The 19,263-nt window shown below is 44.6% G+C and overlaps 1 protein-coding gene across 1 annotated transcript in view; it reads right to left on the bottom strand.

The window, feature by feature from the left end:
- MYO18B (myosin XVIIIB) overlaps positions 1–19,263 on the bottom strand; it is a 335,406-nt gene that overhangs the window by 217,073 nt on the left and 99,070 nt on the right. Inside the window, 4 exon segments of the mRNA XM_051973021.1 lie at positions 1,446–1,526; positions 4,404–4,596; positions 7,800–7,890; positions 13,227–13,397. Of these exon segments, the coding sequence (XP_051828981.1) occupies positions 1,446–1,526; positions 4,404–4,596; positions 7,800–7,890; positions 13,227–13,397 (536 nt within the window).

Raw genomic sequence — 19,263 nt, 5'->3', positions numbered from 1 at the left:
AATCAGGATTAAAAATAAAGAGGGAAGAAAAAAGCAATTTAGCAAAACCAACCAACACAACAATTGAGTCTGAAAGTCTATGTGATGGTTTGAAAGTTAGTAGCTTCCCAATGGGATTCCGTTTCCCGTCTTTCACTCGGTTTCCTCACCAGACTGAGTCTGGACCGAATCTTGAGTCATTCGCCCCAACCAAATGAATAGAATTTGACCCAATGGCCCAGGTAACTTCCAGACGCAGAGTCAAAAATCGGGAAATTTAGAGCTGAGAGGAAGCTTACAGGTCACCTAGTCAATTTTACGGATCAGGAAACTGAAGCTCATAAATTCTGTGACTTGTCCAAGGTCACGCAGGTCACATCAAAGCTAAGATACGGTCCCATTTCCTCTGATCCCGGCTCGGGGCCGTTTCTATTGCCTCGTGATGCCTCCTGACACTCTTTCCACAGGAGCCCCGAGTTCTTTCCTTCAAATAAAATAGTGTCTCCTCTGAGAGGGTATTTTATTTCAAAGCAGTGGGAAAGTCATGGTTCACAGAACTGAAATTCAAGGCACAGCAAAGTTCAGGGAACACATGAAAGGGGAGAATGGATGACTTTAGCAGAGTTTCAGAAAACTGAAAGAGAGTTGGAGAAGAGCAATAAAAATGTCAAATGGGCAGAAGAGATTGATGGACAGTGGAAGACTTTAAATTGGCAGCTTAGCCAACCATCGCCTAAAGTAAAGCTAAAAACCGTCTCCAGAAGACCCGGGGTTCTTCCAGGGTGTCCTGGCAAGGAGAAAAAAAGGAAAAAGAAAATTTGGAAATCTGATGCCAGTCATGAGTGAAGGGAAAAAATGGATGAATGCCAAGTGTTTAGTATATGTCAGGCATTGGGCTTAGCATTGGAGGTGTAGAGAATATAGAGAAAGAGAAGATAGAGATTTAGATATCTGTCTATATTGATATATATGCATAGAGAGAGAGACAGAAACAGAGAGACAAAGAGAGAAACAGAGAAAGAGACAGAGAGACACACAGAGAGAGAGAGAGAGACAAAGGGAAAGAGGGAGGGAGAGAAGGGAGAGAAGCAAGATGATTCTCATAATATTCTTAGCCAAGGAGGGTATGGGTACATTGAGTAAAGGTAAGCAGAAAAAGATGTCGCCTAATAAGTCAGGCAAGACCCGGAGCCAATCTCCTAGATCACAACAATGAAAATAAGCACCTTTCTTTTGAGACTTTGATTCAGTTGTAACCCACTCCCTGCCCCAGAAGGAGAGGAGTCCCACTTCAAGAGAGAGATAATATTTATACCCCTTGCACATGTGCACACATGGTGGGAAAATGGCGCCAGAGCTTCTTTAATGGACACCCGCAACTATAACTATCCACTCCATTATGTCATTTATCACAACCATAAGCAATACAGAGACACCAATAGACCCATGATGCTCAGCCTTCTCACCTGGGAGAGATTCTGGTCGATGATTGCCACCGTGGTCCTTGGGGAGAACTCTGGGAGATCAAAAGGAACCGCCACCTTTTCCTAGAAGACAGTATTTAAAAGTTGAATATCTGATAGGGATGTTCAATAAACTTCTAGAGGACATCTAACTGTGACTTTCTTTAGCTTTGTGTCTGTCAGTAGAAAGATTTTAGAGAGAAAGGTCAATGCTCCACAACCAGTCATCTCTGAATGTATCCCATCCAACTCCACCAATATTAGAAGCCTCAAATGACCATATTCTCTAACCCTGTTGAAACCCCCATACTCCCCCTCCATCTCTTTAAGTCCAACAATATTATTATGGGAAGGGTGTAAACCAACATTTCATTCACCAGTCAGCACTTCCCTCTGAGGCTACCCACCCCGAGCAAAATTACACTTTTCTTTCTCGGGGTTCAAATAGATCATAGCTTCTTTTGTATCTTTCCTGGTTCATTACATCGAAGTCTATTGTTTGTTTCATCATTGATACGGGTGCCATTTTCCATCCCAATCCTGTTAGTGACAATGTAAGCTTAATAACACTAGTCATAATTTGTGGAGAAGCGATATGAGACCATTAAACCTTGACCTTGAAGCCAGGAGACAATGTTGCTCAGTCATATCTGATTCTCTGTGACCCCATTTGGAGTTTTCCTGGCTAAGACACTGGAGTGGTTTGCCACTTCTTTCTCCAGTTTATTTTACAGATGAGAAAACTGAAACAAAACAGGATGAAGTGATTTACACACAGCTAAGTATCTGAGGTCGAAGTTAAACTCATGGAGATGAATCTTCCGGGTTCAAAGCCCAGTGCTTTGTGCACCATGGCAGCACCTGCTAGCCCTGACTCCTACACAGGAGTTCCTACTATAAAATCCCATTGAACAGCATGAGTCAAAGAGCTATTGAAGCAGACAGGTGCCGCTCTAGGTGCTCTGGGCAGATCCTTCCCTCTCCAGGCTCCTACACCCAATTATCCATCTCTTTCTTCTTCTCCAAAGTCCTTTCATTTTCTTTCCTGTATCCATGTTCTATCCGCCACAAAGGATGTAAGTTCCTTGAGGTCAGGGATTCTTATTAGCTCTGTCTTTGAATCTTCTGGGCCTAGGATAGCACCTGGCTCAGCTTAATAAATGCTTATTGAATGGATTTTCTAAGTCTCAGAGATTCATCAAGAAATGGCCACCAGAGGTCCCCTGTGATCTCTGTTCTTGGCTACATTCTCTCACTCCATCCTCCCAGAATTCTAAGTAAGCCCCTAGTCCCAGGCTTACTACTTAGTTTGGTTTGCCTTACTAGCCCTCACTTGTAAAGACATAAGCCAACCTCGGGACAATTATTTCTTAAAGACAGCATGCTTATTGAACTTATCTTATGCCTAAAAGGACATTGCTATGTTTGGAAAACTGCTGTCTTTGTCCTGGGGCAAGGAAGTACTTGTACAAGGAAGACTTTGTACCCCAGGAAATTCTTGGGGGGTTTTATGAGGGTAATGGGGAATCAAGTGGCCTTTGGCTTGAATACCTACAAAAGATAGTGAAATAAATCAAGGCAAATGACCCACTTAGAAAACTGGCCAAAGGTCCCAGCCTTCCCAGGGTTCTACAAGGGTGTACAATCAGTCCTGGAACCCGCCTTTTCTGTGACCCCAGAGCCTGCTGGGGCTTTCCCGGGCAAACTGGCTGCATGCCCACAGCTCTCCCTTGCAAGGCTGGAAGGAAAAGGAGAGGCCAAAAGACCCAGAGCTAGAGCTCAAGACACAAATTTGGATTCAGAAAGTCTTCCTGTTCGGTGTCAGAGGCTAACCAAGCGGAAGAAACCCACACGCCACTAAACAAACGGCAAACAGGGCTGCCATCCTCAATGCCTTGAATCATGAGCATGTCTCTTTTTCCTCAGCTTTCTTAAATCGGGAATTAACTTAACCCAACATCTTTGTACTCCCCAACGTGGACCAGGCCAAGCCCAGCCCTCTAGTCAAGGAAAGGAACAAACTCCTTGGCTGGCTGAATATATAGGATAGAACCACACTGTGTGGACAGAATAGTCTGTAAGACAAGATTGCTATAGAGCAAGTTGGTTTTGTTCAACTATTTTTTTTCTATTACAAATGACAATTCACTGTTAGAGAACGAAAGATAGGTACAACGGGAGATAATGGCAATCCAAAAATAAGTGACATCACTTATTTGTGCACCTGATCCATCAACTATTATTTTTAATTGAGCAGAATAAGAAAAGAGTTTGATGCCATAAATAATAGGGAGCTATCCTATGTTCTTGAACAAGGATGGGGCACTTAATTACCATTCAACAAACATTCGCTTGGCACCTTCTATATGCCATTTTCTGGGAATACAGAGACAAAAATGAATGATCCCTTATTCTTTTCTGAAATTCTTCCAAAATATCTTCTGCTGAAAATGGGTTACACCCCAAATATTTGTGGGTGCTGTCACTCCAAAACCAGCTCAGAGACTTGATCTGGTATTGATCTGAGGGACACCAGGAGGAGCTCAGATAAACACTTATCTACTCTTCACCATTTTGGCTCCTTCCCCATGATCCCTTGTCCTCAAGCAGTATACTTTCTTTTGAAAATGGAGTTTAAATATATATTTTGCCATGTTTAACTTATATTGGATTGCTTACCATATAGAGAAGGGGATGGGGGGAAAAGGGGGAGAAATTGGAACACAAGATCTTTCAAGGATTCGTGCTGAAAAATTATTTTTCAATATATTTTGAAAATAAAAAACTTCAAGAATAATAATCATAAAGAAATATTGAAACCATTTTTTAAAAAAGGAAATGGAGTTTAAAGAAGAATTTGAAACCAGGGAAAAGTTTCCCATTCTTCCTCCTGGCTCATCCTTTCAGGACAACACACTTAAAGACCCTCCATATCCTCAAGGGAGCTGTCCAGGACCTTACCTCCCTATACCGCTCCACTTCTGCCTCAAACCTCTTCCGGAAGAACAAGGCCTGCAGCCGCTCATGGACGTAATTGTGGCAAAGCTCCTCGAAAGTGGCTGCCCGCTCCTTCTTCTGGTGCCGGGGGTTGTGGAAGCCCGGGCTGTCCACCACCATGATGGAGAACAAGGAGAGATCATTGGAAGCTAAGGATCTGGGGGAAGAGGAGGAAGGGAAGCATCAGAAAAAAATGGCAATGGCAGCCCATCATCACCTGACAAAGGGAGCTTCCCGTGGGCCTTGGGACTGGCCTTTGCCAGGTCCTTTCTGAGAATACCGGGCAGCTGGGAGGTTTCAGCATAGCGAGAGCGTCTCTGGCTTCATTCATGCCGGTTCTTCTCCCCTTGGAACTCAGATCTGGGCCCTAAGAGTAAGCTTAAGTTCCTCGACCCATTTTAAACTTTCTATGTCATTTTTCATCCGTTTGCGAGGACAGGGAGACACCTGAGTCACTGTTCTTGGGCTCAGGTAGCAATGAGCTGCATCTCCTAATGTGACCTCCTTGGGGTCGGGTATTCTAGAGTTTAGCACAAGAGATCTCAATACTAATCTTAATTCTGCTATATACAATGTGTGTGACTTTGAAAAAGTCATTTCTCTCTGGGCCTCAGAAAATGAATGAATTGGGTGAATGAACCTTATTTAAGGATCTATTATACGTCAAAAAGGAGGGAGACTGAGGCCCCCAAAAAGGAAATTGACCTGCCCAAGATCATTCAACTAGTAAAGAGCAGAACTAAGATGGGAACCTGAGTTCTATCTCCAAAATCAGGCTAGTAGAATACTATCCCACATGCGCACATCTTTCCAAATGAATGAAGGAAAGAAGGAAGGAAGGAACAAATAAATAGACAAGTGAGCACATGGACAATTAAATCTCTACTGTCCTAAAGGACAATCTCCGGCCCCAAGGAGAGGCCCTCGGTAGACAGCAAAGCCCTTGGAGGTTGATTCTGCTGATGCATCTCTGCAGCCTCTGACAAACGCTGTGATTTGGAAATTGTGCTCCACGCTCCTGGTGATTTACCTCCGGTGATTTCCCGGCAGCTCCACAAAAGCTGCAACATCTCCACGACTTTGTTGAAACATATGTTTTCTAGCCTGATGCGCTGGATCACTGTCAGAATTACTTAAGAGGCTGGAATGGCCCAGCGCCCAGGACATCGCCAAAGTGAAGGCTCCCTCTAGGTCTGGCCCTGCAGCCTCCACCCTCCAGAACTCAGATGTAAAACCAGGCCCCCTTCCTCTGATATAAAGTCATGGCTGAGTGGTCTGTAAAGGGTCGTAGGGCAACCCAGGGCAGGGGAGAAGAAAGAGCATGGCCAAGAAGACTGGCTATGACCCTCGAGCTATTATTGGAGAGGTGTTGTGTGACTTTGAGGAAAATCATTTCATCTCTCTGGACCTCAGTTTTCTTATCTCTTAAATGGGCATTTTTACATTTGCTCTTCATGTCTGTAGAAATGTTTTATTAAATTGTAAATGACAATAAATCCAGAGGTCAATAGAGGGAGGAGTCAGTGGATCACAGCTCTTTGGCAACCACCATGATAAGTGTTGCTTGGGGGAAGGAAGGAGGGGAGAGGGAGAAGGAGAAAGGAGAAAAAAGAAAGAAAGGAAGGAAGGAAGGAAGGAAGCAGAGAAAGAAAGAGAAAGAAGGCAGGAAAGAATGAAAGAAAGCAGAGAATGAAAGAGGAAGAAAGGAAAGGAGGGAGAGAAAATGAGAGAGAGAGAGAGAGAGAGAGAGAGAGAGAGAGAGAGAGAGAGAGAGAGAGAAATTGAGACAGTTGTAATAGAAAGAAAGAGGACTGACTGGTTAAGTAGAAAGAGGACATGGGAGTAGAAACAAATGGCTGCAGCCAAGGTATCCCTAAAGATGCTCAGAAAAGGTACCTGACCCATTGGATGGATCAGCTAGTAGCAGTTGTGGGAGGACACATCTCATCTTGTCTCCCTATCCCACAGCCCTTTGGTGACATCTTTTGCTCCTTCCTGTTTGTATAGGATTGGTGGTTTTGGAATGGACCTAGGATTTCACAGACATCAAGAATTCCCAGAGGAGGAAATGCTCTCCACCAATGCATGTCGGCACCTACTCGATAACTTCTAGTGTTAAGTGCCGGCCGGGATGTGACTTGCTCAGGGTCACAGTCCGTAAGGGTCAGATGTGGAACTTGAAGACTTGAGGTCTCCTTGGTTCTGAACTCGGCTTTCTTCTCAAGAGACTACCCTGCCAAGCACAGGTCATCTATTCTTCGCATATATATTCTATATTTGTTTCAAATGGGATAATATTTGTAAAGAGTCTTGCCACCCTTCAAGCACTACAGAAATGCTATTTGTTATTATTTTGTATAAATGTTATTTGTTATTATTTTGGCATAAATGCTATTTGTTATTATTTTAGTATTTGTTATTTATAATTTGGTATAAAGGCTATATGTCATTATCATTGGTGGTCATATTTATTATTCTATTTATTATTTATTTATATGTTTAAATATATTTATATATCATTATTGTTATTTTTTATAACTGTTCGGTGCTAACTTCTCTATGCTGACATGACACCATCTTGAGTAGAATGTACCTTTCTCCAAGCAGGAATTGTGTTATCTTTTCATCTCAGTGGCCCTAGCACCCAAAGACTACCCTGAACACAGAAGATATTTAATAATATTTGAATTGAATTGAGTAGGTCCCTTGGTGTGAGAAGCCAGGGATCTATCCCAGAGGCCTACGAGAATGTGCATTCATTTATATATTTTTTTTAATTTCTCAATGAAATGGAAGCTTCCTGTAGACAAGAGTTGATTTTATTCTGTCTTTTTGTTTCAGGCCCAGGCTAGAGGAAGCATTTCTTAGACTGAAATCCAAAGAGCATCTCTGTAATAGAATAAAAGATTCCCAGTGAACAGCAATGTACAGACCAGTGCGTGCTCCAAGGCAGCCCCCTCAGCTCATTCAGGGAGGGTCAAAGGGGCTTAGGAAGAAGCCTAGTTCTTCCATTTGCTAACTACACAGCCACAATAATAATAACAATAATAGTTGCCATGTGTATATAGTGCCTCCTGTGTGCCAAGTATTATGCTAAGTGGTTTTTTACAAATATTATCTTATTTGATCCTCTCATCAATCTAGGAGGTAGCTACTATTATTATTCCCATTTTACAGGTTAGAAACTGAGGCAGGCAGAGGTAAAATGACTTTCCCAGAATCACACAGCTAGTAAGCATCTGAGGTTAGATTTGAATTCAGATCTTCCTAAGTCTAATCCCCATGCTTCCTGCCATTCTCCGCTGATGAAGACCAATTGTGAACCAATTGAGTGAACATTGTCCAAAGCAGCTTCCGTACCTGTTGATAAGCGAGACTATGACAGTGAACAGTTCTTCATAGAGACCCGTAGCCATGCCTTGCACACACTCCACACCCGTCATTTTGGGCCCTGCAACAAATGAGAAGAAGGACCAGGAATGACCTCGTGCCCATTTGTTTCCAGCTTCAGGTCCTCTCCCATCCCCCCATGTACTCGACCCTCTGGCCCAGCTCTGCTACAGGCTACATCTTGAACACATCCTGCAGTTTCCCATCACTGAGCCTTTGTCCATCCTGTGGTCCGTCTTATGCCGCAGTGTTTTCCCTTTCCATTCCCCTGAATTCCTGACCATATTTTTGTTGCTTTTTTTACACTGACTTAGTGCTTCATGACTGACCAAGGCCAGATTCCCATAACAACTTCAAGAGGCAAGAATCATCATTATAATTTAACAAAGATGGAAAATGTGGCTCAGGGAGGCCATGTGATGGCGGAACTGGGGACCCATCAAAGCCTTTTGGCTTCATGTCAGAAGGATCATTTCCATCACCCTCCAGGAGTTCAAAACAAAGGGGAGAAGTGGAGGAAATATAATGAAGAGAGATAAGGATTTCATTCTATTTAGAGGATAACACATCAAATGATGGAATAGACTGGAATTGGAAGACCAAATATATCCAAAAGGGTCTTAAAAATGGGAGATACCACACAGCAGAAAGAGCTACCTTGGAAGGTGGAACATGAGCTCCTCGGAAGCTGGGATTGTTTCATTCTCCATATCTGTATTCCCCATGCTTAGCAGAGCATCTGATACTTTGTAGGTGCTTAATAAATGCTTGTGTAGGTTGACTGAATGGGACCATAAGTTTCCCCTCCCTGGAGGGGAGCAAATACTAGGTGACTCTGTGTTGGAGTTGCTGCAGAGGATTCATGGTCGACTCAGTGACTTTGGGAATGGTGGTAGTGGGGAGGATGATGAAGGTGGTGATGGTGATGGGAATGATGGGGGTACATTGCTAATGATGATGATGGTGTTGCTGCTGCCGTTGCTGGTAATGGAGATCTCCACTCTAATTCTCCTCTAGGGCTTCATCATAGTATGAACAGTTGTCCTCTATAGGGAGAACTTCTCCAAGGTTCTACCCAGAGCGTACAACCTTGACCGGATCTTGCCAAAGTGGAAAGGCATCAAATATAGACCCAGAAACATATGATTGTTCTCTGAGGGCTGACCTAGCTAATGCCAAAGAGACTCATCACTACATTGACCACAGAGTAAATAATTTTCTTGTCCTACATCTCACAAAAACCTTTGCATAAAGAGCAGGTTATATATTGGTGAATTGAGGATTCATCATTATGAAATGATGACTGATTGGAGCATCCAAGTTTAAGTATTAATAAGAATACAATATAGCTAAAATCTATGAAAAGAGAGAACTGTGGCATTATTTCAGTACAAATAACCTTGTGTTACTAAAAATCATCACTGAAACTCAGAGGCAGAAAAATTACCTACTAAGTTTATGGATAAGAGAAGAGTTCATGACCAAGTTAGAAATGGAAGGTTCATGGGAGGTAAAGTGGATAATTTTGATTACAGAAAATTAAAATATTTTTGTATAAACAAAAACGATGGAGTCAAAATTAGAAGAAATTGGGGAAAATTCATAACAAATTACTCTGAAAAAAGGTCTCACTTCTCAAATATATAGGGAACAGTCAAATTTATTAAAAAAAAAAAAAAGAGCCATTATTCAACTGATAAATAAATGGTCAAAGGTTATGAAGAGGCAGTTTTCAGAAGAAATCAAAGCTGGATCACTATGAAAAAATATTCTAATCATTAATGAGAATAGAAATGCAAATTAAAACAACTCTGAGGTAAGTAACTCTCATCCATCAAACTGACTAAGATGACAGAAAAGGAGGAGCTTTGGAAAAGCAAGGACTCTAATGCACTATTGGTAGAAATGTGACCTGGTCCATCCCTTCTGGAGAACCATTTGTAACTATGTCTAATGGTCTATAAAATTATGCAAACCATTATTAAAACCCAATATCCTACAAGTCTAAACCCCAAGGAGACGAAAGAAAATGGAAATGGGATCCATATAAGCAAAACTATTTATAGCAGCTCAGTGACAAAGAAGTGACGGAGATTGGAGAATGGCTAAACGAGTTGTGGTCTATGATTTTAATGCAATACTATTATACTATGAGAAATAATGAGCAGGATGGCAACTTCAGGAAAACCTGGAAAGATTTATATGAACTGATGCAAAGTGAAATGAACAGAACCGAGAGAACATCGTACACAGTGACAACAATATTGCAAGCACCAACTAGGAAAGAGTTAGCCATTCTAATCAATGCAATAATCCTCCACAGCTCGAAGGGATTCAGAATGAAACATGCTATCTGTCTCCAGGTAGAGGCCTGATGGACTCAGAGGACAGAGGGAAACAGTTTTCTCCTTTATTTATTCTTTTTGGTAACTAGTGTAGAAATATGATTTACATGACTTTATGTGTATAATGGAAGCACATTTCTTGCATTCTTGATAGATATGAGAGGAGTGGAGGAAGAGAGAGAGAATTTGGAAATGAAAATAAACATGAATTATTTTTTAAAGAATCTCAGAGCTGGAAGGGAACTTCAGAGTCCCTTTAGCCCAATCAGGATGTCAACTAGAATCTCATTTACAGAAGCGGTCTTCCAGCCATCCCTTAAAGACCCACAATGGGGAAGGCCCAATAACCCTCAAGGCAGCCCACTCCACTTGGGGGCAGCCATATTTTCAGGGAGATCCTATTTTCATTTAGCCCACTTGCCTCTGCCATTGCTACCCAGAATCCCAGGTTCTACCTTCTGAGGCTAAGCAGAAAAGGGCTAATCTCTCCTCGAATGACAGTCCCTTCTTTTACCTGAAGACGGTGGTTCTGTCTCCCCTATGAGCACTTCTCTCTGATCATACTTTCCAAAGTCACTCAGAGATTAAAAGGCTGGATTGGCCTGATTCTTGCCTAGTGAGCTACCATCTGTCCCAAGCTTATAGTCAATGTGTTGTAACATGTAGTAAAAGCAGCATTTGGGCTGAAATCCCTCCATCTTGACCCCTAAATCCCACTCACCCAGTGTCCATGCTTTCCTAATACTATGCACATATTCTAACTCAAGAAAGCACTGGGCTGGGGCGGCCGAGCATTATTTCTGCATCCCGGGAAGCATTTCCAGCCTTGCTTTAAGCCCAGAATCTGATACAGTTGCTAGGAAACCCACAGGCTCCTGGTATCTCTCCTAATCCTGACAGGTCCCTCTGTGGCTGCTTCTCTGCAGTTCAGGCCCAGGCCTACAAGGTGAGATATCTGTGCGCACACACAAAAGAGGAAGGACAAAGGCCTTTTATGCAGAGAGAGCTCCTGGAAGAATCCTGAGCAGGGAAGAAAAGAAAGGAGAGCAAAAGAGACCAAAGCCCATCAGAACTGCATCACCTGCTCGGCACCTGTGCTGTCTAAACAGGTCCCCAAAAGGCTTTGGGGACAAGAGGCTTTGCAGAGGAGTTAGCAGCCACAACTAGGAAGGGCAGGAAGGGCAGGGAAGAAAAGGAAGGAAGGGCGGGAAGAGCATGGAAGGAAGGAAGGAAGGAAGGAAGGAAGGAAGGAAGGAAGGAAGGAAGGAAGGAAGGTAGGTAGGTAGGAAGGAAGGAAGAAAAGACAGAAGAAAGGAAGGAAGGAAGGAAGAAAAGGAAGGAAGGAGGAAGGAAGGAAGGAGGAAGGAAGGAAGGAAGAAGGAAGGAAGGAAGGGCAGGAAGGACAGGGAAGAAAAGGAAGGAAGGAAAGAAGGAAGGAAGGAAGGAAGGAAGGAAGGAAGGAAGGAAGGAAGGAAGGAAGGAAGGAAGGAAGGAAGGAAGGAAGGAAGGAAAGAAGAAAGGAAAGGGAGGGGAGGAAGGGAAAGAGGAAAGAAGGGAAAGAGGGAAGGAGAGAGGAAAGGAGGGAGGAAAGGAAGAATGGAGGGAGGGAAGAAGAGAAAGAGGGGGAAATAGGCATTTTAAAGCATCTCATGTCCACCTTCTCATTTGACCTTTATAATAGCCCTGAAAAGTAGGTGCTGTTGTTATCCCTATATTACATCTGGATAAACAGAGGCAAACAGAATGAAGCAACTTGCCCAGAATCACACAGCCAGTGCCTAGGGTCACATTTTAACTTAGGTCTTCCTGACTGCACTGCACTAGCTCGCTGCTTTCAAAGTTACCATCATTCCATGAGATTCCCCATGGAGGAAATCTGAGACCATAGGAAATCTATATATATAAGCACTTCACAAACCTCAAAAGCCTCCATGCTCACTATTATTACTATTATCTGCAAAACCATCTACTAGAGCGCTTCGGCTAAACTTTCTAAACGCAGGCTCATGAACTAATAGCTTGGACCAGCCTCTCGTTTCACGGGTGAGACAAAAGAACCCCAGAAAAGGGAAATTACTCGTCCACAGTCACCCAGATAATGAGGAAAAAGCCAGGATTCCAAGCAAGACCTCTTGCAGTTGATCCAGAACTTTTTCCTCTAAATCACATTCATGTTCTGGACTAATGTCTTGTCAGAGGAAACATTGGTCACAAATAAATGCTGAATTACCCTGGGGGAGGAAATATGAGCAAGGGAACACATGATTTTTTTTGGAAGAAGTAATCTAGACTTTCCCGTCTGTAAAAGGAGAGATTTGAGCCCGTCACCCTCTAAGTGACATCATCTCAGGATCAGAGACTGGAGCAGACCTAGGGAAGCATTAAGTCCTGCCTGCTCCTTGTACTGGTGAGGAAACTGAGGCACAGAAAAAACACTTTCCTTCCAAGTTTGGGAGAGAAGTGAGCAAAAAAGCAGGGGCTCTCGCTCTCTTTTCTCTGTATCTCTCTGTCTCTCAAATCTGTCTCTGTCTCTGTCTATGTCTCTCTGTCCCCTGTGTCTGTGTGTGTCTCTCTCTGTGTGTCTCTGTGTCTGTCTCTCTCTCTGTCTGTGTCTCTCAGTCTCTTTTGTCTCTGTCTTGTTCCCCTGTTTCTCTGTGTGTCTCTCTTCTGTCTCTCTCTTGTCTCTTTGTGCCTCGGTCTGCATCTCTGTCTCTATGTCTCCTTATTGGCCCATCCATGGGCAGCTGGACCTCTGGTCTGTCCAGGTCTTGGAACTAAATAGGAAACAGGAGAGGGTGGGCTTGTGTTCAGATCCTGACTCTGGCCCTCATCCGCTGGACGAACTCACTAAGTCATTTCTCCCAAGCCTCCGTTTCTGTCAAATGGGGGAACGTTCTCTAGATACCGTCACCTGGAGGGAAGCCGGCGAGTCTCTTGGGTCCCATCCAAACCCTTCCTGTGAGAAGCAACTGTCCCCGTGCCCTCCCAGAGGGTCCCAACCATGTGGACGCCCAGCCCCGGGCCCTGTGGCTGGAAGAAGGAGAGCACCTACCTGTGTCGGGCTCCACCTCTCGGTGGGGCTGGTTCAGCCTGGACGTCGCCTGCTGGATGATCTGCCGGAGGTGGTGTTTGAAGACCGCGGTGGTCAGCACCTCGTACTCACAGCCCAGCACCTCGGCGGCGTAGTTGGCCCACTCGAACCGCATAAATTGCTTCCTGCCAACTGGACAGAGGGGAGGGCGAAGAGTCAGCCATAGTGCCCAGAGCAGGTGCCTTCGGAGATCCTCCCTCCCTTTCTCCCTTCCTCCCCCCTTTTCTCCCCCCCCCCTGAGGTAATTGGGGTTAAATGACTTGCCCGGGGTCACACAGTTAGGAAGTGTTAAGTGTCTGAGGTCAAATTTGAACTCAGGGCCTCCTGACTTCAGGGTTGGTGCTCTATCCACTGCACCAACTAGCTGCCCTTAGAAAGCAATTCTAAATAAAAGTTATTCTAATTATTGATCTATATTCTAATTATTGATCTACATGGTTAATATCCCATAGGGACCCTTTGAGCATTACTATAAAGCAATCCCCCTGAGCAACAGGATTCCCAAAGCCAAGGTGCTCAAGTGAGTAAAGACTTAAGGGCAAAGGGGACAAGCTCTGTCAAAAGCTTCAAACTTGTCACAACAGCTCAGGGTCAAGATACTCGAGCTCTCTTTGGCCAATTATCTCAATGTGTGTGTCATTCTGATCCTCTTGCTGTGTCCCTATTAGGGAATGGAAGCCCAGCGGTGCTCCCAGCATCCAGCTGTGTAGGTAACAGCTAAGAGGAGGGGATGGAAAAGAGCAGTCCAATTTCTCCCATTTTCCCATGATTACTACTTGAGAATTATAGTCACAGCACCAGAATTCACCTGAGAGTTGTTAGCGCTGATGGAAGGAAAGGGACAGCTCTTCCCATCCACCACCCCTGCGCCCGTCATCCCCTCAAGCCACAGGAGCGGTCACCCCGCACAAAACACCGTCCCTCTGGAAACCCAGCCTCGGGGACGTGGCTGCTTCTGCTGCAGCCTCGGGGACATGGCTGGTTCCGCTGAAAGGGGTTAACACCAAACCAGCTCCCCGCGGAGACTGGCCAAATCCGGGGCTCCTGAAATATCCAGAATCGCATTCTGCCCAAGCATAGAGGCAACAGGGAGAGGTGAGGAAGTGTGCCATGAGACAGAGGAACAGCCATGGTGAGAAGAAAGGGAAGGGGGAGAAATAGCAAGAGGGAGAGAGAGGAGAGGAGAGAAGGGGGAAGAGAGAAGAATAGTGAGCAAGAGAAAAGAGGGAATGAGAAGAATGGGTGGAGGAAGCAGGAGAGAGGGACTGAGAAAAGAGGGGGAAAGAGAAGGAGAAGGGATGGAGAAATAGGCAAGGGAAAGTGAATGAAAAAGGAAATGAGAATGTAAGAGAAGGAAATGGATGAGGAAATGAGCAGAAAAGAAGGAATAAGATAATAGATGGAAAGAGAAGGAATAGAAATCTGGAAGAAAGAATAGGAAAAAGGGAGAAGGCTTTGTGCTTATCATTCCTAAGCCTTTAATCCACTCACCCAGTCTGTTTTGTTTTCCTTTTGAATTTGTGCATCTTTTTTTTTCCCCCTTAAGGTGCTATCCTTAAAAGTCTCCCATTCATATTAATAGCCACACTATTATTCTCTCCCAGTCTCGGGGGTGATACTGGTCTAGCGTTTCATGAGGGCACGTCTTTATCACCCAGGGACTGCTGCCCCCTGTATCCATGTGTCCTCAGAATTCCAAGGATGGAGGAGAGCGCATCCTTCTCTAAGAAGGAAAGGATGAGGGATGGTTCCAAACATGTCTCCCTAATCAGAGATTCTTAACCTAGATTAACTTATTCTTCATTTTGATAATGTATTTCAGCATAATTGGCTTCCTTTGTCATTCTAGGATTTTCATTCGTGCAGTTAAAGACATTATTCTCAGAAGGGGTCCCCATCTTCCCAAGATTTCCAAAGAGTCTAGGACACACACAAAAATTAACTCCATCCCTTGCTATATACCCCCCAAGGGACTTCTGCCCCCTCTGCCATTAGTGTATCTTATCCTCCTGATAGCCTTTGCCCTCTGGAACCATAGGACCTTAGATTTAGACCTTAGATAGGGGCTGATATGGTCATTGAGCCAATCCCCTCGATTTTCAGGTAAGAAAACATGCCAGGAGGGGGAAAATGATTGTCCACATGAACAATCCTACAGTCAAGTGAGAAGCTGAGCCAGGATGGGAATCCCCACTTCCACTGACCATTCATTCCCCCAAATCTCCTTCTGCGGGTGCTTTTAGCCCCATTACAGAGATAAAGGAACTGATGCCCAGAGAATGACGTCCTGGTCCTCTCCCACTCCTCCCCTCCTCTCCCATCTTGCTTCTCCAATCCTTTTCCCAAATCAATCCTATTTCTATGCTATTTCTCACCCACGCTCGGCTTCCTGCTAGGCACATGGCACCGCTCTGTCCGGACCCTCGCTGCTTCTTGTCTAGACTTTTGCAGCAGCCTCCCAACGGGCCTCCCTGCCTCACTTCAGGCTGTCCTTCGCACAGCAACTAAATGGGTTCTCCTAAAGCAGAGATCTGACCATGTCAGTCCCCACTCAACAAACTCCAGCATCCCTGGAATCAGACACAAACTCCTCACTTTCTCTTTTAAAGCCCATCACCACCTGCTCCTTTTCCAACTGTGTGATACCGATTGTCCCATAAATCTGATATTCCATATTGGCCAAAATCGGGCAGATCAAAGTTTTAATAACTTAAAACTGCAGGAAGCCCTTTTGCACATTATTCCCTCCCTCGCACACATGCCCCCATTCTGCCAAACTGTTGTCCCTTCGGCCCAGCTGTGTCCCCCATGTTGGAAAGCATTGACTCCTCACTTCCAGTTCTGAGAATCATTGCATCCTCCAATGCTCTGTTCAAGTTACACCTTCTACAGGAAGCCTTCCGGCTTTCCCCCCGTGACCCCTCCTAAATCACTCGGTATATTTTGTATGTGTCTATCTCTTTTTATGCACACATACACACAATATGCATATATACGTGTGTGTGTGTGTGTGTGTGTGTGTGTGTGTGTGTGTGTGTGTGTGTGTAATGTTCGGGCTAGCTTTCTGGAGGACCTCAGGATCAGCCCAAGTTCTTGGGCTTAGTAGAGAAGTGATGAAGGCAGGAGAGCCACCAGGAGGCTGGTCAAAGATGGAATGAATCATTTCCAGTCCTTCTCAGCCCATAAATACCCTGTTACACTGACATCATTACAGCACACTGAGCATGTGCAAACTAGAGAACGATGACATCCCCATGCTGAGTACTAAGTGTATGTGAACTAGAGAACCATCATCTCATCAATCCCACTGAGTTAACACCTTGTTATAAATATCCTTGTTTCAAGTAGACTTCTCCAGAGTTCCCCAATACCTGCACTCCTCTACATATATGCATTATATAACATATATGTATATATAAATATATAATATGTAAAATGCATGCCTAGATCTATATGTGTGTCTGTTTCTATATGTAAACACATATATGCATATATGCATGTGGGTGTGTGTATATGTGCACATACATGTATATATACATATCTATAACATGCAGATAATATGCTATAATAACACAACATACATATATATGCACATCTATAACTTGCATTATATAATATGTGTATATATTATGTGTAAACATGTGACTGTACACTTAGATCTATGCTGTCCTGGCCAGTAAACATCCACATACACAGTGTACACATGTGTGTATATATGCCCCTCTGTACCATGCACACCTAAAATATGTACACGTGTGTGGTATGTGCATGCACATCCATATACATGTGTGTCTGTGTCTATGTGTAAATAAACACACACACACACACACACACACACACACACACACACACACACATATGGGCAGGCTATAGTGGATAGAATGTTAGGTCCGGATCAGAAAAACTTGAGTTCAAGTATGACTTCAGACACTAGCTCAATGACTCTGGGCAAGTCACATCACCCTGTCTGCCTCAGTTTCCTCATCTGTACAACGATCCGAAGAAGGAATTAACAAACCACTCCAATATCTTTGCGGAGAAAACCCCAAATGGGATCATGAAGAGTCAGGGAGGATGAAAAATGATTGAACAACAATATATAAGCTCATCGTCTCTGGATTAGAGTGGAAACTCTTTGAAGACAAGCACCGTTACTATTCCCTTTTTGCATCTGTAAAATGGGGGACTTGGATACAGTGTCTCTAAGGTCCCTTCCAGCTCCAGATCTATGATTCTATGATGTCTGGATGGCAGGCAGTGTGGTTTAACAGATGGTGCAATGGGCCAGGATCACACACTCACTCACTAACTCTGACTTTTGATAAATCTCTGTGCCCTGATGAACTCCTCAGTAAAGTGGGCGTGCTGTTGCCACATGGGATTTGGGGGAAGACACCCATAAATTCGTACTGGATATGAAAAGCATTAGTTAGCCCCCTGGAGTCTACACCAGCCCCCCTCCCCGACCCCTGCTGCTGCTGCTTCAGGCCAGGGACCTTTCTCCCATAACCCAGCTGCCAACACAGACATTTTAAAAAGGTAATTGTGCGTGTCTTTTAACAGTAGTTCCGATTCAATGAACAATTCAATATGCAAGGATGCTGTCGATCCATCCCTGTCTGCCCCCCACCCCCCAGTTTGAGCCTGGTCCTGCCCCCCCAGCTTTTTGCCTGGCTGCCAACCATCCAAACATCTGGGCCTGAGGAGAGGGACCCCCCGGGAGAAACACCCAGCAGGACTCACATCAGCTCAAGACCCTGCAGCTTTCTTTCACAGGAGCCAGCACCTGGAGCTGGAAGGAACTTCAGCTATCCCCGGGGTTCATCATCAGTTTGAACGCTTCTTTTGACACTTCCTCATTAAACAAGTGAGGCAACGTCCCTCTCCGAGTCTCAGATTCTTCCTCCAACAAATGGAGTGAGGTGATACTTTCCGGCAGACTTGCTATGAGACTCAGGTGAGACAATGTATAAAGTGCTTTGTCTACCCCAAAGTCTATACAAATGAGGTTATCTAAACTTTGTACCATCTCACTCCGGGCCCAAATCAGGGGTCCTTGCTTGGAATCAGATGCCCAGTGAATGGCTCTTGAATTGACCTGATTTTCATTGAACAGCCTGAGAAGCCAAGGACCAGAGGACCAGGTTATCCAATTTCCTGCCTTTCATAGTAATTAGAGATTTTAAATCAAAAGGAACCCAACGGGCCTTCTGGTCAACCTCATTTTTTCAGATGAGGAAATTCAGGCTCCCAGAAAGTGACCCGATTGACCAGAGGCCTAATAGGTCATGAGGAGCAGAAGTGGGATTTGAACATGGGTCTTTTGAGTACAAACCCAGTGCTCTGTTCAGGGCCTTCCTTATTTCTCTCGGGGGCAGGTCCAGGACTTGATGATGGGTAGGATCCTGGAAGTACACTTCTGATCCCCCAGGGAATAAAGGATACGAAGCAGAAGAAAACATCTATCCCGAAATCCTCTGACATCTCTCCCACTCTCAGAACCACTGACTTCCTGCTCCCTCCCCATCCAAACGACAACAGCATATTGCCTTAATGACCATTAATTAGGAGCCCTAAGAAATGAGGAGTTTGTCATGGTTACCCAGGTCTCACATTTCTACCCTAATCAGCACTTGTGGGAAACAATTAAGGTGGATGGGAACGTGATGTGGGCACCAAAGCCCGTGCTACCAGTCTATTAGGAGAGAGTGGTCTGTCAGAGCAAGAGTCTGTGGGCCAGAGTGGGGAGGACCACAGGGGTGGCAAAGGGCGGGGATGGGAACTGACCGAGGTGCTGGACCTGCAGACACCGGGGCTCTTGGGGGCCTGGATCTACCTTTAGGTAGCGTGGGACAAAGGAGGGGGGAGGGAGCCACCAGGGCTGAAACCGGGTCTTCCTGGTTCCTGGTCCGGGACTCTCCACTAAGCCACACTGCCTCTCATGTAAAGCTAATCTTGCATACTTGGTTCACCTTCCCTCAAGTATCTGCATTCTAGG

This window comes from Antechinus flavipes, chromosome 1 (assembly GCF_016432865.1).
Source record: "Antechinus flavipes isolate AdamAnt ecotype Samford, QLD, Australia chromosome 1, AdamAnt_v2, whole genome shotgun sequence".
NCBI classification, from domain to species: Eukaryota; Metazoa; Chordata; class Mammalia; order Dasyuromorphia; family Dasyuridae; genus Antechinus; species Antechinus flavipes.
The sequence above is the reverse complement of the archived record's forward strand: the minus strand, read 5'-3'. Positions and strand labels throughout refer to the sequence as shown.